The sequence below is a fragment of the Xenopus laevis genome, chromosome 3L, assembly GCF_017654675.1.
Source record: "Xenopus laevis strain J_2021 chromosome 3L, Xenopus_laevis_v10.1, whole genome shotgun sequence".
Classification (NCBI taxonomy): domain Eukaryota; kingdom Metazoa; phylum Chordata; class Amphibia; order Anura; family Pipidae; genus Xenopus; species Xenopus laevis.
The window spans coordinates 17,072,979-17,100,596 of NC_054375.1; the positions used below are offsets into that span (position 1 = coordinate 17,072,979).

General features: G+C 45.3%; 1 protein-coding gene across 1 annotated transcript in view; it reads left to right on the forward strand.

Moving 5' to 3' along the window:
- The window catches only part of caprin2.L (caprin family member 2 L homeolog), a gene marked incomplete at its 5' end in the record, with an annotated part of 28,147 nt that extends 9,944 nt beyond the window's left edge, over nucleotides 1-18,203 (forward strand). Inside the window, 20 exon segments of the mRNA NM_001127871.1 lie at nucleotides 325-386; nucleotides 389-411; nucleotides 899-1,137; nucleotides 1,252-1,334; nucleotides 1,430-1,582; nucleotides 2,267-2,310; nucleotides 8,058-8,378; nucleotides 8,457-8,513; nucleotides 8,754-8,885; nucleotides 9,003-9,134; nucleotides 9,360-9,432; nucleotides 9,737-9,789; nucleotides 9,886-9,990; nucleotides 10,458-10,553; nucleotides 11,113-11,259; nucleotides 11,505-11,682; nucleotides 11,843-12,019; nucleotides 12,407-12,507; nucleotides 12,691-12,751; nucleotides 17,444-18,203. Of these exon segments, the coding sequence (NP_001121343.1) occupies nucleotides 325-386; nucleotides 389-411; nucleotides 899-1,137; nucleotides 1,252-1,334; nucleotides 1,430-1,582; nucleotides 2,267-2,310; nucleotides 8,058-8,378; nucleotides 8,457-8,513; nucleotides 8,754-8,885; nucleotides 9,003-9,134; nucleotides 9,360-9,432; nucleotides 9,737-9,789; nucleotides 9,886-9,990; nucleotides 10,458-10,553; nucleotides 11,113-11,259; nucleotides 11,505-11,682; nucleotides 11,843-12,019; nucleotides 12,407-12,507; nucleotides 12,691-12,751; nucleotides 17,444-18,006 (2,800 nt within the window). The 3' untranslated portion in view covers nucleotides 18,007-18,203.
- Between the last annotated feature and the right edge of the window lie 9,415 nt (nucleotides 18,204-27,618).

Sequence of the window (27,618 nt, forward strand, 5' to 3'; positions counted from 1 at the left end):
TGCTTATTTTTGATTTCCAGGCTTGTAAGGAAGTTTTAGTTGCATAAAAACCAGGTGTACTGCCAAACCGATCCTCTTGTAGTCTGCTAGTCCACATAGGGGCTACCATCAGTCAATTACAGCCCATATTTGGCACCCCCAGGTACTTTTGGCATGCTTATGTTGCTCTCCAACTTGTCTTTACATTTGAATGTGGCTAACAGGTTAAAGTTGGGGACCCCTGCTCTTCAGTACTTAAGAGTGCTTTGCACCCATGCAGAATCCATTGCAGCTCTGAGCCCTGAAACTATGCAAATGATCTCATATCTAGAAATTGTTTTGCAGGAAGCAGTTGAGAAGTACGAAGAAGTTATTCATAACTTGGAGTTTGCCAAAGAACTTCAAAAAACCTTCTCTGCACTGAGCCAAGATGTAAGTTCATTATTCTTATTGTACCCATAGGATTCTTCCAGCAGAGTATTATGGTTTTTAAGTACTTTGATGCAATAGCACTAAAACAAATCACATGTGGGGTTATCATGAGCTTGTGGTGGCATTTATTGGAGTAACCCCTTGTGCCAGGGAAGATAAGAGCAATACTGTCTGGCCGCAAAAGCTTATTGCAGCAGAAATGCCAGTGGGGCATTAGATTGGTCCTACCACTAATTAGTCTTACTGTAGAGCAGGTTAGAGAAGGGACTGAGTCTACCTCCTGCTTGGTAAGTAGTGGTGGTAGGTTCCTCTTTATGGTTAGTACAAATTGCTTTGGGCCTTGCTTTGATCCAAAGGTGGATGTGCCCTTTAAAAGGCATGTAGCTTATGTCTTTGCCTCTTCCCAGGTTTACCATTTGATAGGTCTAGATTTTGCACAGTATTTATTTTGCTGGTTTTAGTATGCTTCGGGCCTTTGTTCCTACAGCTTTTAAAAGCCCAGAAGAAAGCCCTGAGGAAGGAACACTTGCTGAAAGTTGAAGCTGAGAAGAAGCGATTGAGGGCCATCCTGCAGGTTCAGTACATGCTTCAAGCCTTGCGCCACGACCATGTGCAGAAAGACTTCAAGGAAGGATCCAACGGGGCGGTGTGCCTCTCTTCCAAAGAAATGGACCACCTCGTGAAGTTTGCCAAGTTAAGCTGCCAAAAGCAGTGTCACCACATGAGGTAACATTGGAAATGGTGGCACTTATTATCTTTGCAAAGAAGGCCTTGCTGGTCTCTACTTGTATATGAGGTGTACAAATTACTCATGGATCAAAATTCTCTTTTTTTTTTAAGTCTTGAAGACCAGATGGATCAGTCTTCAATCTACTTCTGGAACCTGTTTGAAGGCAGTGAGAAAACAGTGGCTGGTACAACCTGTAAGTTGTGAAGCTGGAACTTTTAGGGTTCATGGGGGTGGCTGAGGCGTAAGGAAGCCATTATTGTGTTTAAGGAAAAGCTGTCTTGCTTTCAGATAAATATTTAAAGGAATTGGCTACCAAGCTCCTGGACTGCGGCTATTTTGAAAGTGTTCGAGATCCCCCTGTAATGAAGGCTAGGAAAGAGGATATTCCAGAAGTGCCTCCAACAAAGGTCGAAGCTGGGAAAGCTGCAATAGAAGAACCAGGTTGCTATATCTATATTTTTTTGAATGGGGGTGGGGGTTTAAGCAAAATGACCATAAGAATGAAATTTCAAGGATTTTGTAAATTGGCCCAAAACTAATTCCACTGGAAAAAGTTGGTGGAGCACTGAAAGGATACCCAAGGTTGGTTTTGGGGAGTGTTTTTCTGCTCTACTAGTTAAATCTAAAAGCTCAATTAGAGGTTTGTGGGGGTAAACACTTATTTGGTTTATTGGGCATTTCTCCTTGAACCTCTTCAAATAGAGATAGTGATGCATTTTATGCTACGTTAATTTAGGTCGTTTGTTACTGGAACTGTGGTGAACCTAATCTGTGGACACACAGTATATGCTGTTAGGGGGGCAAAGAACCCAGCAGGTCCAGACTGAGGGCCCTGCCATTTCAGGTACACAGAGGCTCGAACAGCCCCAACCAGCCCACTAAATACTGACTTTCAATGGTACCTTATAGCAGCCCCTCTGGCATTTGCCAAAACCCACAGATTGCCAGTCTGGGCCTGGAGCCCAGGGATAAACATGTATTTAACAGCATAATGAACTTGCATTTGTATATAGGAAACAATAGTCTATTAGGAGCCAGTTACAAACATGTACAATTCTGGTAGATGAGGCGTTTGGCTGGTAATGGGAGTGCATTTTCTTATTTACAAAGCTATTCTCTTTCTAGAGCCTCCTGTGGAATATGCAAAATGTACCAGTCGCCCTCAAGGGGTAAGTGTTCACCACGTAACCATTTATTGGGAGAAAAGGCACACTGCTTTCTTGGCCATGTTCTTGTGTGGGCTCAAATATTTGTAGCAATGTCCTGTGACTGCCCTGGATGCTTTGAGGTGTAGTTCAGCTAGACCAGTGCAAGTTGGAAATAATTAGTACCACCTGAAACAGACCATATTTGGTCTCAACCCCAGTATCTCTAGAGCATAACTTTGTGATGTATCCACTAACTATACCCTTTTTCTCTTGCCTAATTGGGGGACACAGGCACCATGGGGAATGAAGATCCTGCAGCTTGGAGAAGGACACTAACTTAACTTTTGACTCCTCCTCCTGCTCTGGGCTTCATCCCCTGCCTCCTATACCCAGTTTCTTTTAGTGTCCTCGGAGGAGAAGACACAGGAAAACTTGTGGCTGGAGCAGATAATCAAGGACCACAGTTAAGATCATGCCACAGATGGGGACCATTGATCACATTCACGTGTCCCACCAGCTGTTTAGGTTCCAACCTAAAAAATCTACGTGCCCAACAGCCTTTCCGCTCTACAGAGGTCTGCAGGCTAGCTCCCTTCATTCCCTGTAGCTGTGTTTCCACTCCACGGAGGTCTGAACCAGCTTTTCTAATCACCTTATTTTAATTGTGCTAAGCACGTTGTGTATATAGATAGATTTTATATCTACAGGGAACACAAATCTCCATGGGCACTCAGCGGCTGGACGGATTGGGTGAGTACCTATATTTCACCTATTTTCCGCCTCTCCCCCCCCCCCCTCCCAAAGGCGCCAACTTACTTTTTCCATAAGTGTTACAAAGTCACAGCGTTTTTTCGATTAGCGCAGCTCTCCGGCACGCACTTCCGTTTTTTTTTTGTTTTTTTTTCTCTGCTCCCTGGACGCCATGTGTAGGTGACACGCACATTGTCACTGGCGCCAAACTATCACCTCCTGCGCTCCTCAGCTCTCCCTCTCTCCTATGCGACTGGAGTTCCAGACCTCCACTCCTAGAGACGCCGGTTCCTCACATTAATACAGCCGCATCTTCAGGCGAGTAAAATCTTTTGCCTTAGCTCTAATTGCGCAGTAGGGAGATGGGTTTTTTTTTCTATGCTGCAACATGTGACTTGGGGAGTTGGGATAAGTCAACATTTCCCTTCTCTCTTGCAGGCTCCATTACAAAGCCCTGCACCAGGATATCCCCTGCCCCTCCTTTTAAATACATCTATCCTATTTATACAAGTTTAGGCTGTATTGCCACTAAGATATGGCAGACAAAACCGAGGAGCCCAGGACCTCATAGTACTCAGCACCTTCTCGCAAGGCAGCACAAGTATCTTACCTTGCATGTGCAACACCAAATTTCAGAGTGTTTCATCTGAATCTGTGTGCGCAGCGTGTAGACACTCTCCCACTCCACCTGTTGCCAGCACATCAGACACTGACTTGGTCTGTTCTCTCTCTCACTTGCTGGACTACAAAATGTATCCCGCATTCCTGAGACTTTAGACAAGGTTTTAGAACGACTGTCTAATCCTACTAGGTCAACAGACCTACTGCCTCAAAACCATCCATTATTTCGCCCCCAGATTCCCCTGGGGAACAGTTTAACCCCTCTGAGGAGGGACAAATCCCTTCAGGCGACGAGTCAGAGGATCAGCCTGACCCAGATCAAGACACACCCAGAACCCAAAGGGAGGTAGAGGGACTTATACAGGCAGTACTTACAACGCTTAACATCGAAGACACAACTTCGACTGTAGAGGTAGCAAAGAACATTTTTAAGAGACAAAAGAAAACCACCTACATCTTCCCAGCATATGAGCAATTAGAGGAGATTGTCAAATCTCAATGGAAGACCCCTGATCAGAGTGCAAATCTCCAGGCGTTTTTCCCAAACCTATCCATTTCCACAAGATTGCATTGATCTCTGGTCATCACCTCCAGCGGTTGATCCACCAGTTTCCAGACTATCCAAGGCCACCACTATCCCAGTGGCAGACGCAGCGTCTTTCAAGGAACCAATAGACAAGCGTCTAGAGGGATTCTGCAAGGCCACCTTTACAGCATCCGGTATGGCTTTCAGACCGATATTTGCTATAGCCTGGGTAGCCAAGGCTATGGAAGTTTGGGTAGAACAAACAGCACAACTTATTGGGTCAGAAGACCCCTCTACCGATGCCCTCTTATCGCAAATAGCAGACACCACAACTTGTATCTGTGATGCTTCATTAGATGCTGCAAAACTGGTGGCAAAAGCATCAGCACAATCTATAGCCGCCCGAAGATTCCTGTGGTTGAAGTCATGGTCAGCTGATCTGACATCCAAAAGATCACTCGTTCGCCTCCCCTTCCTGGGAGAAAAACCTTTCGGGGCCGAGTTAGACAAGATCATATCACAAGCCACTGGCGGTAAAAATACCTTGCTCCCTCAGACCAGAGCAAAGAGAACCACTATTAAGAGAAGACCGTTTTTTTCGGCCCTTTCGCCAAGGACAGCGGACTAAGCCTCAAACAGACAAGTCCAACTCTAACTTTCGCCAGCGCTACCAGAACAAGCAAGGAGCCAACTGGTCATCCTCAAAGGGACAGGCCAAGCCCTCCCAGGACAAATCCGCCACAGCATGAAGGTGTACCCATCCTCAGAGGGATCCCCTTAGGCAGCCGTCTAATGTCCTTTCGAGAGGTGTGGAAAGACCAAATAAGGGACCAATGGGTCATTAAAGTAGTGTCTCAAGGACTGCTCATAGACTTTGTACAACATCCTCCCCGCAGATTTTTCGTATCCAGACTACCACTCAATGTTCCCAGGCGGCAAAAGGTCCTCTCGGTAATCAAAGACCTCTGCTCAGCAGGGACTATTCAACCAGTGCCTCCAGGGGAAAGAGGATGGGGATACTATTCCAACCTATTCATGGTCCCCAAAAAAAAACTGTTCCCTGAGGCCGGTCTTAAGACTTACCGTCTGCCCCAAGAACTTTCACCAAGGTGATGGCGACAGCACTAGAACAGCTCAGGATTATGGGCATCACAGTCATACCTTACCTGGACGACCTTCTCGTAAAGGGCCATTCAGCAGCAATTGCCCAGTCATACACCTCTCAGACACTCAAGGCTCTGGAGACTCTGGGTTGGGTCATCAACTACAAGAAGTCCCACCTCTGTCCGACCCAAAACATAGAATCCTTGGGACTGATTTTAGACTCCAAACGAGCGACGGTCTTCCTTCCACGAGAGAAGGCCAATGTCTTACAGAAGCACATACAGACTCTCAGAACAACCACCTCTGTCCCTCTTAGCACAGCTATGCAAATGCTGGGAACCATGGTCGCTTTGTTCCCGGCAATCCCATATGCCCAATTCCACACCAGACCTCTCAATTCCTGGCAATCCCATATGCCCAATTCCACACCAGACCTCTCCACTGATTCTCAGGCATCAACAGAGGGACCGAAAGAACTTAGACCTCCTGATAGTGATCCCAGAGAGAGTTCAGAATTCCCTACTCTGGTGGACCCACCCTCTACGATTAACACAGGGAAGACCCTTCCCCCAACCACATATGGAAGGTGGTCACGACAGATGCAAGCTTTAACGGGGTGGGGCGGAGTATTAGGGCAAAGAACAGCCCAGGGCTGCTGGAACCAAGAGGAGAGACTTCTACAGATCAACCTTTTGGAACGAAGAGCAATACTATACTCACTAAAACAATTATTTTGCGTTCCTTCGGGGCAAAGCAGTGAGGATTCAGTTGGGACAATGTGACTGCAGTGGCCTACGTGAACCACCCAGGGGGCACACGCAGTCCTGCATCCCTACAGGAGGCTGCCAAGATTCTGTCTTGGGCAGAAAACAACATACCAGAATTGTCAGCAGTACACATCCCAGGGGTCGACAACTGGATGGCAGACTACCTGAGCAGAGAAACTCTCTAGACCAGGGCGAATGGAGTCTACACCAGGAGGTCTTTCAACTAATAGTAGAAAGGTAGGGTCTTCCAGATGCAACCGGAAAGGTTCAAAGATTCGTTGCCAGAAGCATAGACCCGCTAGCTCACGCGACAGACGCTCTAGTAATTCCGTGGGACTTCGCCATGGCCTACGCATTCCCTCCACTAGCTCTTCTTCCGAGACTCCTAAAAGAAAATAAAGAGAGGGAACTCGGACTATTCTAGTGGCACCATACTGGCCAAGAAGGTCTTGGTTCACTGATGTAGTGGACCTGTCCATCGACTAATGGTTTCGTCTCCCGGAACGAGAGGATCTGCTGACACAAGGACCCATCAAACACCCGAATTCTCATCGCTGGGCTTTAACAGCGTGGCTCTTGAGACCTTAGTCCTTAAAAGATATGGGGTCCCCACGGCAGCCATCCCAACCTTTCTTCGGGCACGAAAGCCAGTATCTGCAAAGGTATATCATAGTGTGGAAAACATTCATCGGTTGGTGCGAACAACAAGACATAGATCCGCAAAAGGCAACAGAGTGAAATACTATCCTTCCTCCAAGATGGGCTCAACAAGAGGTTAGCATTGAGCTCTCTAAAGGTGCAGGTATCGGCCCTTTCCATTCTCTTCCAGAAAAAATTGGCATTACGGAGCCATGTAAGAACTTTTTTACAAAGGGCAACTAGAATCGTACCTCCCTATAGATGTCCAGTTCCCCCATGGGATCTCAATTTGCTTCTCTCAGTCCTACAGGAGGATCCATACGAACCTATAGACATCGTCCCGCTAGCCACACTTACTGAAAAGGTTGTCTTCCTACTGGCAATTACATCTGCAGGTAGAGTTTCGGAACTGGCAGCACTTTCTTGCAGGTCTCCATTCACCATCATCCACAAGGACAAAGTAGTACTTAGACCCATTCCTGACTTCCTTCCTAAGGTTGTCTCAGAATTTCACCTCAACCAATACATGATAGTTCCTTCACTTTGTCCGGAGCCCCAGAACCACATGGAAACTAAACTAAACACGTTAGATGTGGTTTGAGCAATCAAAGACTACTTGGAAGCAACAAAGGAGATGAGAAGATCAGATTCCCTTTTTGTACTCCCGAGTGGTCCCAAGAAGGGAACAAAAGCTTCCAAGGCAACGATAGCAAAGTGAATCAGATCCACCATCAGAGCATATTCCGTGAAGGGCAAGGAGACTCCACTACAAGTGAGAGCACACTCGACAAGGTCCTTAAGTACGTCCTGTTGGGCAAGTCTGCAGAGCAGCTACTTGGGCATCTCCACATACCTTCACGCGATTCTATAGGCTGCACACACAGGCCTAGGCCTCAGCCAGCTTCGGGAGGAAGGTGTTACAGACTGTCATTAACCCCTCAGGGGTTGCTTTAGGACATCCCCATCGTGCCTGTGTCCCCCAACTAGGCAAGAGAGATCTTTGTACTTACCGTTAAATCTTTTTCTCTTGTTCTATATTGGGGGACACGGGCCTTCCCGCCATGTTGTACACTGCTGTGCAACGTCTTATGGTTGTTTATAGTTACTCCGTGTTGGGAGTCCTTGTTATGAGGGGGTTGAGCGACTCCTTCTCTGTTTTGGGTTGCTTTATCTTACACTCCTCTTCGGTTGAAACTGAGTATAGTAGGAGGAGGCAGGGGATGAAGCCCAGAGCAGGAGGAGGAGTCAAAGTTAACAAGTTAGTGTCCAAGCTGCAGCATCTTCATTCCTCATGGTGCCTGTGTCCCCCAATATAGGACAAGAGAAAAAGATTTAACGTTAAGTACAAAAATCTCTTTCAGCTTCCAGTTAGGCACTTTGTAGCTCTAACTCCAAAACCAGAGCCAGCGAAGCAAAATACAGACACGTATAAAGCAACGGACATGAAATATCATTCAGCATTGAAGCCCTGGGGGATGTCTCCCAATGTCAGACATCCAGAACCAAGAAGATGGCAGACTTCTCCTGTGCCAACTCCTCTGCCATCCACTCTATTGGGACCCAACCCAGCCCCAATGCTGACCCCTCAGATCAAACAGTGGGAAGCTATGCCACCCAGGCTGAAGAAATGTGACCCTGATCCAAAAGAGGCAAATATACCTTCTAAAGTACAACCATATCAAGTAAGTAGGCCATACTACCATTTTGTCTGAAGTCAGGTTTTAGGGCAACTTGCATAAAAGTGCCTCTCTTGCACCTAGATGCGGATGCGTGTGCCAAAAGTTCCTTCTGAGGTGGAACCAGTTGCTTCCATAAAGGTGAGATCCTAGATATAAAGTGTCAAGTAATTGAGGAATGAGTAGATTGTATAATTGATAGGATAACCACATGGGGGGGGGGGGGGGCTCTCGCAGTTTCTCATAAATATAGGAACCTTTAGGGTCAACCTCTCATACATCAGAGCTTGGAAGGAAGTTAGAAGCTATATGAATTTTGGGTGGGCGACAAGTGTCCTATGAGTTGCTGATTTTGCCAATACTACCTTCTGTTCTTTTTAGCTGCTCAGTAAAGGTCTCACAGATTTGAAGCCCCCAAATGCTGTAAATGGGCAACTTCCAATGAAGAGAAGGGAAGTTCTTCCCACCATTGTGGCTAATGGGCAGCTGCCTCCAGCAGTGAACAATACTCAGGTTGACATCTAACCTTCAAGCTTTACCTCTATAAAATATTCAGGTTGCTGGTCTTTGAAGACTTCAGCTTGTGGGGGATATGAGTTCTAACTGGAGGTTCTTGTGTCCTTGCTTTAGCCCCACAAGGTACCATTGCTGGCTGTGGATGAGTTCTGCTCTTCTCCAACTCTCCCAAAAGATCCCAAGTTGAGGAAGCAGAGACTTGAAGATCTTATAGATCAGATAAAGGGAACATACAACTTTATGCAGGTATGGGAAAGGATTGCTTACAAACCTAGTTCGTTTGGAAGAATGTGTTTGGGTTGAAGGCTGGTCAACTTTGTCAACCTGCAGATCACTATAGCTGTGCCATAAAGCAAGAGCTGACTGCTTTTCCTAATCGGGGAGTGGTAACGGCATTACATGCACTGAAAGGGCAGTTAGTCTTGGTTTTCCTGTTAATGTCTTCCATTAATCCATTTGACTTTTAAAAAGGATTCCATGCTGGATTTTGACATGCCATCTCAAAGACTCCTCTCTTCTCAGCTGCCCTGTGAAACTTCTGTAGGTAGGTGAAGTGCATATATACTACTTGCTCTTACAGCTGGGCACATTTCCCAGTTAAAGGGAAAGTTTATCTTTCCTAAAGTGCTGGTCTACCTTCACATTAGGACCTACAGCATGTTGGGTGCTGCAGTACAGCAACATAAGGGACATGTTAAACCAGTGTCCTGCCTGTTTGGACCCCCCTTTGATCTAGAGGGTGCTACAGAGTACCACTTGGATCACAATACAAGCAGGAATGACTTCATTTTACGATTTGTTCTAAGTTTGACCAGCTGTATTCATACTATATTTTTCCCCATTTTCAGTTTCCTCTGAACCAAAACAGAATGAAATTGACCCAGTTCTACAGCTGGAGGAGGTATGGTTTTACAGCAGTTATATCATCTAACTGTAGTTTTTGTTTTTTTATATATATATTTTTTTTTTCTTCCTCTTTAAAATATCTTGCTTAAAGGCTTCCTCTGTATCCCTGGACACACAGAAGGATGGAGTCACCTGTGAGATGTTGTCTGAACCAGAAATAGCCGAACCATTGGAACCAAATCCAGAACTGGAAAATGTGGGTACACCAGGTTGACCATTTCCTAATCCTTCTCAGATGAGCATAATTTAAGGAGACTTGGCCTTCCCCAAAGACCAAGAAGTTTATGTAGTGTCCTACAGTTATTTCACATATAGCAATTTGGCACTTTGCTATCCTAGTAACCTATAATGTGAGCCAAGCTTCTTTGCCTCGTAGCATGATGCCCTGCTGTAATGTGGTTAAAATCATTTGAGTTCCTACATGAAAACAGGGTATACCCATAACCCCAGTTTTTTAGCAGATAATCAACAGGAATTCCTTACAAGACTGCAATACACTAGAAAGCCCAAAGATTTACATGGTGAATATTGCAAGGGGGGGGGGGGGTGGCTAAATAGTTGCTCTACATTAACATTTTGGAGGTACATTTAAAGGTGATCTGGAGGACCATCTGTAAAATTATTCAAATGTGTACTATTGAAGGGTTGTACTGATTTTTCTAGCTGCCTGTTGCACCTCTTGAGGAGCAGAGTTGCCTGGTTGAGCAAATCACTGAGGCCAGCCCAGACCTTCTTGAGACCCTACCAGAGAGGACCACTGTGAGTAAAACCAACCTTTAAATAGATACTGACATCAGAAATTAACTTTTTTTTTTTTTATGTATCATAACACTGTCTTTGAATGCTATTTATAATTTTGCCATAAAAGTACTTGCCTGATGCTTTTACATTACCTTTCTTACTACCCTGTTCATTTTTCAGGGGGCTGCCATGTTTGTGCAGCAGTAATCTGTTACTATTAGAAACCCTAACTGACAGGTTAAGAAGGGACAGTCATGTTGACAAAACAGTCAGGTTTAGGAACCTCAAGTGACAATTACTTACAAAAGCAGAAACTATCAACATGACCTATAGGTATCTTTAAGGTAGATTAATATTTTTTTAGTGTCAGTATCACTTTAAGGTAAAAATAAACATCTAATGGTGATGCTGTTCAGGTTGTAATCTGCCTATTTTGTCTTGATGCCTAACTTGGTTCCTAAGGGTGCATATCTCATTATTTCCCTAAAATCATATATAGGTCCTTTGCTTTTAACTCTTGGATAAATATGCCCTTAGTCAATCTTGCTATAGTCAATTTATTTCTGCTTATTTTCAGACTCCACTACCTCTGCTTAGTGACCAGCTACCCTCTCCAAAGACTCCCACCCACACATCTGTTCTTCAGTTACAGCAGCAGTGCCCACCTTTGTCCCCAAGGCATACACCAGTGTCAATGAGTTCCCCTTTCCAAGGGATGCAGACGGTATGTGCAGTGTTGCCATCATTAGGATTTGGCCTAGTGCTTGTAATCTGTTGCTGGACCTCAAGCCAATGATCAGTTTAAATAAAATACTCTTGACATGGTTGGTGATGTTTGGCTGCTTTACTTATGCTGCCATCTCTTGGGGCGTACTGCTAAAATATTATCTGCCTTCTAGTGATCCTGGTCAGTACCAGTGACAAGGAGTGGATTTGAACCACCTCTAACTGATATTGCTCTTCCTTTAGGTCTTTAAGGTTAATGCCCCTCTGCCTCTACGCAAAGAGCAAGAGCTGAAAGAGGAGCCTCCATATTCCACAGGGTATCACCAAACCTTCACTACAGCAAGTACCCAAACACTTCCTCAATGCATGTTGGACACCAGCTTTGGAGATCAGAACTCTTTCATACAAGAACCATTTCCAGGTGAGCAAGCTGGCTGGCTGATTGTACATTACATTTTTCAGAGCCAGAACTAACTCCAGTGCTTTCACTTCTCTGGTGCAATTGCAAAGAACTTTATTTTTTGGATTGGTATAGTATGGAGTTATATATAGCAAATCCTGTTACTGTACTGCCTAAACAGGAAGCCCATATCCATCAACTGGAATACAGGTGAATGGGAGCCTCCCATGCTACACATCCACTCCCAACCTCCTGCCGAGGATGACCCCACCTTTTGTTAGCAGTCGGGGGACTGTCAGAGGAACAAACAGAGGGAGGGTAATAACTAATGGGTATCGTTGCCCAACTGGGTATAAAGGTTGGTATGCCCCTTACCTTAAGATGTGAATGCGCCCAATGAGCAGGGGTCTTCAAAGCTTTGATTGTGTGTGCACTTTTGAAAGCATGTGTGGGGTTTATGCAAGTGAGAATTTGGTGAAGGGGTAAGGTTTGACTTTTAGCAAGGATCATTGCTATGTGAGATGTGCCAACTTTGTTTCACATTGGAGTATAGTGTAAGTATCACAAGGGGACCCCCAGAATGGTGATGGACCACTTTTAAAGGGCCAGCATGGAAACTTTCACAAGTATGTGTGCACACATACTATTCAAATGGCTTTCCTATGATTCTTTTCACTCCAAAATAACTGTGGGGTAGGTCAATTAAATGTTTGTTTTTTTGTTTTTTTATTTCTGTTCATCTTAGGTCCAGAAAGTTACAGAGGGACTCAGTGTGTAAACAATGGAAACTACGTTCATGCCCATTGTCCAGGCCGGGAGTATCCTGCCACACCGTTTATATCCAGGGTAAGGACTGGTGCTGGCCAGGTTTTGACGCTCTTGACTTTCACATGCTTGGGTAATGATGCCCATGGAGCAAAATTATTTTCCCCATCTGCCACCGCTGAACTCTATATAGTGAGTTTCTGTATAGACCAGGTGTAGGTAGCCATGCCGCTCAATACTGATACCCATTTTCTGTTTGCCTAGGACGGAAGCTCAAATCTCCATAAACAAAGAACCAATGCTATTACCCGTACCAGTTCAAGAGGTAGGTCCTAGATTCATTAACTATCATAGGGTGTCACAAGGACGATGGTGTTAAGCTCCACCCTCACAGGAGGCAGGACACTTACTGCTGAATTTGTGGACATGTCTATCCGGCTTAACCCCTCACTCTTAACTTTCTACAATCTGTTTTTTTTTTTTTGTCTTGCTACCAGGAGGATGGACATGCAGCAGCATGGATTTTGAGTCTGCCTTTTTGGCTGTTACATGGGTTTTTTTGTCTTTTTTTTTTTTTTTTTTTTTTTTTTTTTTTACAATAACACGGTCTTGGTATAGCCCCAACATAAGACGGCTCACCAGGGTCATTCCTAGCCTGTTGGCTAGAATAACCCTGCAGACAATTTCCTGCTATGATCAGTCAAGGAAGATGGTCTGGGCAGGATGGGCACGAGGTGACTTACTTAGGCATAACGGCTCACCGCGTAGCATTGCCTTTGCAGCTTCTCCATACCTCTGGCTGGGTCCCTTCACTTCCTCACATACAGAGCACTGCTATCCCTGTACGGGTCTCTCTCTGCCCAAATGGATTCCCTCGCCTCACAAAACTAGCAGCAAGTAGAGGTTCCCTCAGCGTATGCTGCACTCAGTTGTGAGGGGGTGGAGGGGAGAGATTCGTAACACACGTTACTTTTGCGTTCCAGCAGCAATCTTGTGTGCCTTATACTGAGCACTGAGAGGTACATGGCTCCAGCGTTACACAAGCAGCTTTCTCAATCTAAATACCAGTGGTCTGCTTCCTCACTTTCTACATTCTGTTGCATGGCAGAAGGTAGGTCAGTGGGGTTGTTCATGTGGGAGGGGCCTGCCAGAACAGCGCAGGTCACATTTCTTGCCTGCTCCAATTGCCAAGTTAAGCTGCCTTGTGGGGGGGAGCAGTACCCACTCCAGGTGGTACCACAAGCCCAGCAGCAGCATAACCAGTGCACCCTGCTATGGAGGGTGCTTCTCAAGGTCAGGGGCCCTGTACTGATATACCAGCCCCTATGTGACCCATGCAATTAACAGTCCCTGGCTTCCCTGCAAGGTCTTCCCACCATTGCTAACAAACTTAGGAAGACTGTTGGCCAGACTTGACCACAAAACTAGCAGCAAGTGCAAACTATTGGACAGCCCTAAAGTTGGCACCACTTCCCACACCCTATCTGATGAATCAGCTGAGCAGGCATCTTCTCAATTTGAGGGGAGTTACCTCCATCTGAATTATCAGGAGGAAGGAAGTTTAGAGGACTGCAGAGACAGCGATACCCAGCATGATGCGGAAGGTATTGAAGGTGTTCTGGAAGTCTTAACTATCACTCAAAATGCCTTAAGTTGCAGGATGATTTTGGTTATTCGAGAGGAAGCATTAATCAGAGATCTGTTCCCCTTACTAGCATCTCCTCCGCATAATACAAGAGGAATGGAGTTCACCAGAACAAAAATTTCAGGCAACTAGGAAATTTTCCAAATCCTATCCTTTTCCTAAGGAGCTTGTGGAAAAGTTGACTAATCCTCCAGCAGTGGACGCACCGTTTTCAAGCTTGGCCAAGTCCACTACCTGACCGGTCAGAAATGGAGCGGCCTTCAAAGACCCATCCAACAGGCAGTTGGAGGGATTCCCAAGGTCAATTTATTAATCTGGATAAGCCTTGCGCTCATGTCTGGCCTCTGCTCGGGTGGCCAGAGCAATACAAGATTGGTCTGAATCCCTTATCAAGGACATCCAAGATGCAGTTATTTCCCCCCCACCCCAAAAAGATTCATCATGGCCAGGGTATCTTCAGACCCCAACAAAGCAACTTCCTTCTTAAATTGCATCACCAGCTTTGAACAAGCCAGGGTGATTTTTCTAGTACAAGATTCTGAGAGATTCTCCACCTTCTACTCAACATTTTCATAGTTCAAAGAAAAACTGATCATTCAGACCTGTTCTGGATCTCAAATAGCTAATTTTATCAGGTCTGTGCAGTTCAGAATGGAGACCTTGAGATCGGTGATACGCGGGATGGAAGAGCAGCTGATGTCTATAGATATCAAGGATGCATACCTCCATGTACCGATTTGGGCCCCACACCACTTTCCTTCGGTTTGCATGCACAAACTGCCACTACCAATTTGTGGCACTACTGTTTGGACTTTCTTCAGCCCCCAGAGTGTTCACAAAACTAATAGCAGTAGTTTTACATCTACAGGGAATTTCAGTCACTCCCTATCTGGATGACCTACTCCTGAAAGCCAGATCAGAGGAGAAGGCCAGGGAGGATCGGGACCTGGCAGTCCAGCTTCTACAGAACTTCAGCTGGACCATAAACTGGTTGAAGTCCAATTTGCACCCCAGTCACCAAATGACATTTCTTTACCTCAAATTACACACCATCACTCAAATGGTGCACCTCATAGACTTTTATTTTTGATATTGGCTTGCTTGTCTGTCTGCTCCTCTGAGATTGGAGGCCAACAGTACATCTGCAAATGCAAGTACTAGGACTGATGGCTTGGCCAGAGATGCTGTTCTGTTTGCACTGATTCACTTATGGCCCCTGCATGCAAACATTGTAACATCGTGGAAAGAAGAAAAACACTTACTCTCAACTCATCCCATCACGGTCTAAAAGAGTAGCCCTCCAGTGGTGGCTACAGCTGACCAATCTCTCCATTAGTCCTGGGCAACACTGGATTGTAATGTAATCTCCACTGGTGCCAATCTGAAGGGTTGGGGCGCAACATGGGACAACCTCTGTCCAAGGTCGGTCTCCAGAAGATTTCCAAACTACCTATAAACATTTTAGAGTTGAAAGCGATACGGCTAGCTCTAGTCGAATGTCCAGAACTACTAGAAACAAAACTGAACGGCAATTCCACCGCAGTGGCATACATAAACCGCCAGGGAGGTAATCGCAGCAAGGCTGTGCAGCTAATTAGCGCAGCCAATACTCTGTTGGGTGGAAGCAAACAGAGCAAAGCTAGCCATCTACATTCCAGGAGTGTTAAATTCCAAAGCAGATTGCCTAAGCCGAAATTGCCTGGATCCGGGAGAATGGGAACTTCACCCAGATGTGTTCTCCGAACTAGTAAACCATTGGGGACAGCCACAGATCTATCTGATGGCATCTAGGGATCATGCAAATGTTCCTCTATTCTTTGCTTGTTACTGAGCAGGGGTGGATGCCATGACACAGAACTGGAAATTCAGCCTGGCATACATATTTCCTCCACTCCCAATGCTGCCACGAGTCAAGAAGATCAGACAATCCAGCATCACTGTAATAGTGGCCCCATACTGGCCTCTAACCTGGTTTTACGACCTTCAGGAAATGTCAATAGCACTGATACATCTTCAGTACAGACCAGACCTTATTTTGCAGGGGCGCATCACAACCCAGGTCTGTTAGCCTTGACGGGGTGGCTGTTAAAAGGCCATCTGGCGGAAGCAAGGGTTAACAGAAGTTATCCCAACAATGTTACAGGCTCACAAGCCTACGTCTTTGAAATACTACCACTGAGTCTGGCAGTCCTACCAAAGTTGGTGTGAAGAATCCAATCTGTCCTTTCATGAGTTCTGTCATTCCTGCAGTGCGGCCTTCGGTTAGGTGTAAAGCTCAGATCTCTGAAGGGATCAGTGGATCCTTCTTTTGCAGTATTTCATAAGGATAAGGCAGTCCTACGCACGGTTCCATCTTTCCTTCCCAAGGTGGTGTCGTCATTTCACATCAACCAAGAGATTGTAGTTCCTTCTCTCTGCCCTGAACCAAATGATAGAGCAACTGCTAAACAACATTGATATAGTTAGAGAATTACGATGGTACCTTGAAAAGTCAGTCCTTTAAACAATCTAGATCTGTGCTACCAACTGGGCCCTCCCGATGTGGTCATGCTGCATCGAAAGCTACCATTGCAAGATGGATCAAGGAGACCATCAGACAAGCTTATCTGAAGAATTTGGTCTCCTTCTGAGAGCAGAGCTTCCTGGACGTGGCACAACTCTGCCTCAGTGGACCAGATCTGCGGGGTGGCTACCTGGTCCTGCACACGTTTTACAAAATTCTATAGTTGTTACATTTTTCTTCAGCTGAAGCATCACTTGGACGCAAGGTGCTTCATGCAGTACTGAAGTAATGGTCAATTCTACAATTTCTTCCCTGCTGTTCTGGGGCTGCTTTAGGTGCCAATCGTCCCTGTCCCCCCTATGATAAAGAAAACAGTGTTTGTTTTTTTGTTTTTTTATACTTACCATTAAATCTGTTTCTCTGTGATCAATAGGGGGACACAGGGCTTCCCTCCCTGAATTTATTGTTGACCATTTGGTCACTACGGGATAATTTCACGGTTACCTTCTACATGTTTTTGAATACTACTTATTTCCTTAATGTTACAGCACTCTTTTGTGACAAACTGATTGTAGAAAGTTAGAGTGGGGTTAAGCTGGATATGCACGCCCACAAATTTAGTAGTAAGTCTCCTGCCTCCTGGAAGGTGGAGCTTAACCAATCGTCCCTGTGTCCCCATATTGATCAGAGAAACAGATTTAATCTGGTTTTCTGGCATGCAACCCTTTAATGTTTTAGGTTCTTTCACTTTAGTTGACATTCCAAAAGGTTACAGCTAAATTCTGTATTTCCTCTGGACATAAATTAGAACTTTCTGTTGGGCATTTTCATTCATTTCTTAGCTGGAATTTTTTTTAATTTTCCATCAGGTTTTAGCGAATCTTCTCAGATGAACAGCCCAGAGAAGGAAGACAGCTTCAACAGCATAGATTCAGGGCTTGGCGAAACACGCAGCCTCACTTCTCTGGATATGTCTATGACAAGTCAAGCAGCGACCATCCTGCCAGTCCATGTCTATCCTCTCCCTCAGCAAATGAGAGTGGCTTTCTCTGCAGCCAGAACATCCAACTTTGCCCCAGGCACCCTAGATCAGCCAATCGTGTTTGACCTGCTGCTGAACAACCTTGGCGACACGTTTGACTTCCAAGTCGGGCGATTCATGTGTCCAGTGAATGGAACCTATGTTTTCATCTTCCACATGCTAAAGCTAGCTGTGAATGTTCCGTTGTATGTTAACCTCATGAAGAATGAGGAAGTGCTTGTGTCTGCTTATGCCAATGATGGTGCCCCAGACCATGAGACTGCAAGCAATCATGCAGTCCTACAGCTCTTCCAAGGAGACCAGATATGGCTTCGCCTACACAGGGGAGCCATTTATGGCAGCAGCTGGAAATACTCCACATTTTCTGGTTACCTTCTTTACCAGGACTAAGTTTACAGGTGGAGCTTTCAGATGGGAACCAATCCAAACCCATCTATACCTGAACTAGTTCATAGTTATCGATTTACTCTTGCACTTATTTGATTAAAATTTCACTACTTCTTGACTTTTCTAATGTGACATATCTAAATGCTGCTTCATCTTGACAAAGTCTGTGGTTTAAATAAACACTGAATCATATTAATGCAGTTGTGTGGCCATGCTTGTCTCAAATTACTGAACAGAGGGGACAGGGGAAGCATATGGCGTGCTAAGTAAGCGGGTCTCATTAGGTGCCAATACTACTTGGCTCAGCTCCAGTGGTGTGAATGTGAGATTGGAAGAGGTACTCCTGTAGTACCCAGATAAGTGCAAGCAGTGTAGCTAAGGTTGTCCAGCCATCAGTTAAGTGGCTTTATTAAGTACCAGGCTCTCATTCATGCTCCTGTTCCTTCCTCATTATGCCAGGCATCCCTTTATAGTAATCTACATATAAGACATGGAAGCTGTAGGCAACCAGGACCCCTTCAGGTGCCAACTGTTTCAGCAACCGCTAGAGGACCTTATATGAACAAGAAGAGCTGTTTTGGTATATTTTTAACTGCAGTTTTTTTATTTCCAGCCCACTGCATATGCACCCTCCTACTGCATAAGCACCCAATGGCACTGAACACAAATGCACACAAACCCGCACTACACACCCACCTGCAGTCTGGCTCTACAGCATATCGGCTACCTATAATGGCACCTTTTATCTAAAGGAGAATATTTAAAGGGATATGTATTTTTTTTTTTTCTTCAAAATGAATCAGTTAATAGTGCTGCTTAAGCAGAATTCTGCACTGAAGTCTTTCTCTAGCCTTTTTTTTTTTTTTTTAAATTCAATTTTGAAATCTGACATGGGGCTAGACAGTCTGTTTCCCAGCTGCCCCAAGTCATGTGACTTGTGCTCTGATAAACTTCAGTCACTCTTACTGCTGTACTGCAAGTTTGAGTGATGTCACCCCCAGCAGCCTACAGAACAATGAAGGTAACGAGAGCTCCCTAACAAGATAACCGCTGCCTGGTAGATCTAAGAACAAAACTCTATAGTAAAATCCAGGTCCCACTGACTATCTTACATTGAGTAAGAGAAATGGCCTGCCATACAGTTCCATCATAAAGTACTGGCTTTCTGAAAGCACATGACCAGACCAAATGACTTGAGATGGCGCCTACACCAATAAATACCAAAAAGAAAATACACTTGCTGGTTCAGGAATTCAATTTTATATTGTAGAGTGAATTATTTGCTGTGTAATTTATAGATAAAAAATGCATCCTAATAACTATGACTCCCTTTAAGCCATAGTATAGATGCTCACTGGTCCTGAAAAAAAAAAAAACTCGAGGGCTCCAGCACCTGGAATGGCTAAGTGCAGCTGACATGGTACATAGGCAGATTAAAAAAAAAAAAAAAAAGAGGCCATTGAATTGATAATGACCCAAATCCTCTGGGCTCTTTTAACCTGTTTTCTTAGGGTCAGGAGTTTCACATTCTTTTCCTCTTGCTGCTCTTCCATATAAGGAACATTAACTGCAGCGCGCTGGCGCGACTATCCCCACTGGTTAGCATCAGGGCAGAGTAAGGACACGCGGCCGCAGGGAAGAGGGCGCACAATTTTGAGTAGGGTATGGCCTCAGAATAAGAGCACCAATGCGGGCACCATTATGTAAGCGCTCAGGTGCAAAAAATCACCCTCAGTGCTGTAATCTCTTCCCTGTGCACGTTCAACAGCATGCAAGGGGACAAAAGCTTCCTTGTGGCAACACTGATCCCTCCGGTTGGAGGATTACAGCACCTCAACACACGGAGGGCAGCAGAGGACAAGCAGCCATACTCCACGTGCCTACCTTCTTCATAGTACCTTGCTGCACAATGGCAGAAGTAAGTCAGGGGATTTATTTCCTAGGGCGGCAGTAGAAGTGCAGGTATTTTGCCTGCATAAAATGCCATATCAATATTTAGTCAGGAATCCATATCTTATTCCTGTTTATCCATCAAGCCAAAGGGACTTGCCCCAGTTCCGTAGGCAATCAACAAGCAATAAATTGTATCCAAAGATATATGTCCCAAGGCTTTTCATAAGTTAAAAAAATATTTTAGTTGTATTAAAATTACGATATGTTTCCCTAAGTCACCCATGGTCAGCATTCACCAACGGGTTAACTTCCCCCTGCAGGCCAGCGGACAGGACCTCCCACTATCAATTTAAAAGTTCCACCTCTTCCCTTACCCCCTAGTCTTTTTTGTCCTGTCCGGGCCAGGGAGAGGATAGCCTGTTGGATGAAGAAACAGGACTACTACAAGATTCAGTAAGGGCCTAATATTAGCTCCCCAGAGAAGGGGTCAGCAGGGGCTTACTTACATGCCCGTGTCTCTCCTCCCGTCTGCGGGTCAGGGGGATGCGGAGGAAGCATGGCCGTGTTGGGCGATGTTTGGGGCTGATCCTCCGGCTGGGCTGGTCAGGTGAAGTCTGAAGACGGAGTGCGCCATTAACTGCACGCCGCTTACTATAGAATGAGGAGATCGCCGTGGACCGGAAGTGACGCGGCGCGGCGGAAGTGACGCGGCGGCCATTTTGGATGAGGGCAAGAGCGCAAAAAATTTCAAAATGGGAAAAAGAAGGTATGGAGGCGGTTTTTGGCGCTAAAACTCCAGCGTCCTAGCCTGGAGAAGGCTGATTTCATTGGTGGGGCAGTCAGTGAAAGGAAAACATTGATTTATGCAGGAGTCTGACCTGCCCTATTTAAAGCAATACACACTTCCTGTGGGTGCCATTTTGCCATCAGTTAAGCTGAGCATTTATGCACACAGGTACGTGGGGGGTATCAGCTGAGTTTTCTTGTATTCTAAGACCAGTGGCTGATTACTTTTTTATCTATTCTCTTAACCAGTTTTTCCAATGGAACCTGGTATGACGGGGAAAGCCTCTCACCCTAAAGGGAAAAGGTGATGTATGAGGTCAGAGGAGGGCGAGATTGATTCGGAAGAGGAATCAACATTTGATTTAGCGGTGATTGACCCGTTAATAAGAGCAGTCAGACAGACTCTAACTTTTCCAACAGAAATGACAAAGTTGTCATCAGCGGATAAACTCTTTCCATCATCAAAAAAGAAATCCGCATGCTTTCCTGTACATTCGTCTATCAAGGAGATAATTGCGTCAGAATGGAAGAAGACTGAGAAAAGGGCTCAGACAACAGGGAAATTCAACAAGAAGTATCCTTTTGACGAACAGGATTCAAAAACCTGGGATTCACCACCTAAAGTGGATGCGGCTGTGGTGAGGCTGGCTAAGAAGACAACACTTCCAGTAGATGATGCGGCAGTCTTCAGGGAGCCAATGGAGAAGAAGATAGAGTTCAATCTAAGGAAAGCTTTTGGGTCCGCAGGGGCAGCCTGTAAACCAGCTGTTGCTCTGACTTCAGTGTCTAGAGCTTTGAAGGTGTGGTTGTCAGAACTTGGAGAAGCGATATCTTCTAATGTAAAGAGACCAAAGCTTTTAGAGATGTTGACAGATTGTAAAATGGCAACAGAATTCATATCCGAAGCTTCGATAGACCTAGTGCATTTCTCGGCAAGATCTATGGCACTGTCGGTGGCAGCCAGAAGGGCTTTATGGCTGAAGACGTGGGCAGCGGATACAGTTTCTAAAACTAATCTGTGTCAATTGCCTTTTGAAGGTGAGATGTTATTTGGAGAGAAGCTCGACGCAATTATTAAAAAGGTCTCAGGTGGAAAAAGCGTGTTTCTGCCACAAGAGAGTCAGGCAAAAAGACCACGCTTTGAGACGAACTACAACAAACCGAAGGATAAGTCATTCAGGACGTCTAAACAGTACAAGCCTGGTAGAGAGTATTCCAGGCAATCTTCTTGGAGATCAGGACGTCCAAGTTCCAGAGGGGCAGCGAAAAAACCGGGATTTTTTTCCTCAGCCCCATCTACTTCCGGTCGACAATGAAGGTGGCAGGGCCCAGAACATGGTGGGTGGCAGGTTAGCCGATTTCTCTCATGTCTGGGCCACAACCATTCGAGACACATGGGTACGAAACGTGGTGGAATCAGGGTTTTTTCTAGAATTCAAGACGGTACCCAGAAGAGATTTTTTCATAAGGTCTGTGGTCAAGGAGACAGAGTCAAGCAAAGAAATAGCCCAGGAGTACTTGAAGCAGTTGTTCGAGTCAAGGGCAATAGAGTTGGTCTCTCCTCAAGAAAGACACACAGGTTTTTATTCGAAACTTTTTTTAGTAAAAAAGGCATCAGGCGCATTAAGACCGGTGCTGGATATGAGAAAACTGAACAGATTCCTGCAAGTGAGAAAATTCAGGATGGAATCCTTAATGTCAATCATGCAAGTCATTTCAAGAGGAGATTGGCTGACGAGCATAGATTTAAAAGATGCGTATTTTCATGTTCCAATCGCACAGATGCACAGAAAGTATCTAAGATTCGCAATAGACGATGTGCATGTTCAATTCAAGTGTCTTCCGTTTGGTCTAGCCCAATCCCCGAGGGTGTTTACAAAGATATTGGTTACTCTCATAGCGGAATTAAGAAAGGAGGGCTTGGCGGTGTATCACTACCTAGACGACATCCTGGTGGTAGCAAGATCAAAGGCAGAAGCAGAGATTCAGACTGCCAGAGTAAAGGAATTTTTGCTAGATCACGGTTGGATAGTAAACCTGGAAAAGAGCAGTTTAATTCCCGCTCAGACCCTACAATATTTAGGGGCTTTGTTTCAAACAGACAGAAATTTAGTCAGTCTTCCCTTGGAGCGTCAAGTAAAGGTGGTCGACTTGATAAAAGATTTCAGGAAAAGAAAGACAGTGTCCGTGCATCATTGTCTGAAAGTGCTGGGATCCATGTCGGCAACTATACAGATAGTGAGATGGGCAAGATGGCACTTAAGACCCTTACAGATGTTTCTTCTAAGAAATGTAAGGCAGCCTCATCTACATTTACAGAGGAGGCTGTTCGTACCACAGGAGGTAAAGAAGACCCTGTTATGGTGGTGCAGACGGAAGAATCTGGCAAGAGGAATGCCGTTGGAAGAACCAGAGTGGGTGATATTAACCACAGATGCGTCAAGCATGGGATGGGGAGCCCACATAGGCGAAGAAGTGGTTCAGGGCACTTGGAAAGGAGAAAATGTGCCGTCAAATCTACTGGAGTTGAGAGCGATAAGAGAAGCCCTCACATATTTTTCACACCTACTGAAAGGAAGACAAGTAAAGGTTATGTCGGACAATACCACAGCAGTAGCTTATTTAGCAAAGCAGGGGGGCACCAGAAGCGTGTCCTTGCTAAAGGAAGTAGAACCACTATTTCAGTGGGCAGAAGGTTGGCTAGAAGGGTTGACCGCGGTCCACCTTCCAGGGAAGGAAAATTGGAAGGCCGACTTCCTCAGTCGGACAATGTTGGACCCAGGGGAATGGAGCCTGCACGATTGGATTTTCGAAGACATAGTGAGAAAGTGGGGGCGTCCAGAGATAGATGTGATGGCATCCCCACAAAACCGGAAGTGTCACCGGTTCTTTTCAAGGTTTCCCTGCAAAGAGGCAGAGGCGGTGGACGGCCTGAGTCAAAGTTGGTCACAAGGCAAAATTTATGTGTTTCCACCATGCCCGTTAATTTGGAGAGTCTTGAAAAAAATAAGGAAAGACAGAGCAGAAGCCATTGCGGTAATCCCTTTCTGGCCCAGAAGGCCATGGTTTCCTCTTCTTCAAAAGCTGGCCATAGAGAAGCCCATGCAGATTCAGAGCTTTCCAGGTTGGCTGACGCAGAGATCAATCCAGATCCAAAGGCACAATCATCTAGCCTTGATGGCTTGGCGGTTGAGAGGGGAAAGTTAACACAGTTGTTTCAGAAGGAAGAAGTCATAGACTTTCTGTTGAAGTCAAGGAAACCAAGCACTTCCCAGCAATACTATAGAGTATGGGAGAAGTTTGTGGAATTTGCTACAGAGAGAAAAGAAGACCCTTTGTCTCCATCAGCTCCAATGCTGGTAGAATTTTTGTTTTCGGGGTATAAGAAGAGGTTGCATTGTAGCACACTGAGGGGTCAGGTGTCTGCAATTTCGGCATTAACAGGGAAGAATTGGGCAGAGAGACCGCTGGTGAAAAGATTCTTTAATGCCCTAGTAAGGGTAAGACCAACGAAAAGAAGTTGTCTGCCCCCATGGGATCTTCCCTTCGTCCTGAAGACCTTGTCTGAGTCTCCATTTGAACCATTGGAGAAGGCCTCCGTTTGGAATATGACGCTAAAAGTGATTCTTTTAGTGGCTGTTACATCAGCCTGTAGAGTGGGAGAGTTGGCAGCTCTGTCAGTTTCGGAGCCACATACAGTGATATTTGAAGATCGAGTTGTGTTGAAACCAGCATTCGGGTTCCTTCCAAAGGTCATGTCCAAGTTCCATATGGACTTAGAGGTTATTCTGCCTGCTTTCTTTCCAGACCCAAGATCTGCAGAGGAAAAGATGTGGCACACCCTGGATTTAGTAAGGGCTGTGAAGATTTATATGGAAAGAACAAAAGCATGGAGGAGATCAGAGCATTTGTTCATAATACCTAACGGGTATAGGAAAGGTCAAGCCCCAACGAAGAGAACTATTAGTTCCTGGATCGTGGCGGCCATAGCAAAGGCATACAACGTGGCAGGAAGAGGAGTACCTAAAGGGTTGAAGGCTCATTCTACCAGGGCATTGGCAAGTTCCTGGGCGGCGCAAGCCAGGGAGTCGCCAGAGAGTATCTGCAAGTCGGCAAGATGGTCGTCTTTAAATACATTTGTTAAACATTACAAATTGGATGTATTGTCTTCCCAGGAAGCTAAATTTGGGAGGAAAGTTTTACAGTCTGTAATGTCTTCCACAAATTAAAAGTTCTGTTTAAATGCATTTTTTGTCCCGCCCTCTGTTTTTAGCTTGGGTATGTCCCGTTGGTGAATGCTGACCATGGGTGACTTAGGGAAAACAGGAAATTGTTTCATACATACCGTAATTTCTGTTTCCTGGTCACTTCCATGGCAGCATTCACCGGGGAGTTTCCCACCCTTCATAGGGGACAGCTTTAATACTGAGACTAGGGGGTAAGGGAAGAGGTGGAACTTTTAAATTGATAGTGGGAGGTCCTGTCCGCTGGCCTGCAGGGGGAAGTTAACCCGTTGGTGAATGCTGCCATGGAAGTGACCAGGAAACAGAAATTACGGTATGTATGAAACAATTTCCTGTTATCAGTATGTCAGTATGTATCGTAATTGTAATACAACTAAAACAATTTTTTTATTTATGAAAAGCCTTGGGACATATATCTTTGGATACAATTTATTGCATACAATGCCAGACAAAATTTTCAGAGAACCAGGGTGAGCCGCTGTGCAGAGCCTGCTCGGGGGGGACAGGGAACACCTTCCACCCACTCTCAACAGAGCCACCATCATGCGTGGAACTCAGATTTACTGGGCACCTTCAAAGACACAGGGAAATGCTGCACAACACACCAACGCCACTTTGGGCGATCTCAACTTTCATTATCCATGGCTTCCCTGCAGGGACTCCCAGCCATTGCTGAAAATTTGGGCAAAGTGGTATCCAAGCTGAGCCATAAGCACACGGGCAAGTGCAAAAGCGCAGACAGCCCTAAGATTGATGCCACTTCATGTAACATATTGGATGCTTTATCAGCAGATCAGAACTCTTCCCAGTCGGAAGGGGAACTCCCTCCATCCAACGCATCTTCAGAAGACGAAGAAACTCAGAGTGACAGCAGGGCAAAAGATGCACAGCATGACATTGACGGCAACATTAAGGGAGTACTGGAGATACTCAATATTATGCAATCAGAGGAGAAGAGTCAGATCACAGGCCGATTCAAAAGGCAACACATCTTCAGCCTGCTTTCCGGCACATGGCCAACTGATGAACTTGATACAAGAGGAATGGAATTTTCCAGAACAAAGGCACTGTGTACACACTGTGGAGCAGGCACCACAGTGTGGTAAAGAACTTCAAATCCAGGGAATAATGCAAATTCCCCCTACAGCGAGTACCTCAGAGCAAAGACCTCAAATTCCACCCCAGTTAGGTAATTTTTTTTGAGTGGGTTAGGACCACTTTTCAGCCTTCAGCCCAATCGCATGCTACTAAACGAAAAGCCCAGGAGTCTCCTAAAGAGCTATCAGATGCTGAGGAGGGATCTCCATCCAATATTGATCTGTTTTCACTCAATGATTCAGAACATCAGGTTTTGGATGAGGTTAACACAAATAACAGTGACTCTGATACAGAACAAGCCACTTTTGCTAAGTCCTAGGGGTCCAACAAAAACGTACACGGGTTTTCCCTATGTTTAATCCTATTCCACAAACAGTCGACACTGGCAACAACCAGACCGTAGATTTATTTTAAAAAAACATTTTTTATGATACTTACCCAATTCTGGAAGAACAGCGTAAGCTCTGGGATAAACCACCCAAAGCGGACACTGCCATTGCTAGACTATCCAGACAAACCACACTGCCTACTGAGGAGGCATCTTTTAAGACCCTATGGATAAAAAGTTAGTCATCTCTAAAAAGAGCAAGTACTCACTCAGCATCTATTTTACGACCTGCAATAGCAGGCTTAGCCAGAATACCAAAACACTGGGCACAAGAAATAGTTAACCAACCACCTACATCAGATCAAGATTCAGCTTTGGAAATTAGCCGTCTCTCAGCCAAGTCGACTGCCTATTAAATAGTAGCCAGACGTGCACTCTGGCTTCGTCACTGGTCAGGAGATACAGCTTCCTAGAACAAGCTTTTAGGGCTCCGCTATACAGGAGAATCCTTATTTGGGCCAGACCTCAAAGAAATAATTACAGAGGTCACAGGACGCAAAAGTACAGTCCTGCCACCAGGCAAGAGGGGACATATCAACCAAATAGGTTCTATACCAGAAGAACGTGGCCCACAACTAACCAAAACTCCCGTTCCTTTTGTACCCCCAATTTTCATAACTCAGGAACAGACCACAACACAAAACGTATTCGACAACCGTGGCAACAGTTAATAGACAAAGGAAGCCCACCACTACAAAACCTACCTCAGCCTGACTGCCTCAGTCAGAACCCAATTCCCAAGGTAAGGGGGTTGGCTTTCCGAATTCTTCTCCTGTTGGGAAACCACAGTTACAGAAGATTGAGTCCTACAAATTATTCGTCATGGCTACAGAATAAATTTCACTACCCTTCCCCCACGACGATTTGTACCATTGATTGTTCAACTGCACAAACAACAGGCCCTGCAACACGCAGTGTTGTCCCTATGGTAAGCAGAGGTTATTACACCAGTGCCAGAACAGCAAAAATTCAAAGGATTTTACGTCAACCTTTTTCTGGTGACAAAAAAAAGAGGGCACGTTTCAGCCAGCCCTCAACTTAAAACAGCTGAATGTGTTCATCCACAGCCAAAAGTTCAAAATAGAATCAATCAGATCGGCAATAGCCTTCATGGAACCCAATTGCTTCATAACCTCTATAGACTTACAGGACGCCTATTTACATGTCCCAATACATCCAACCTCTCAGCCCTTTCTCCGGTTTGCC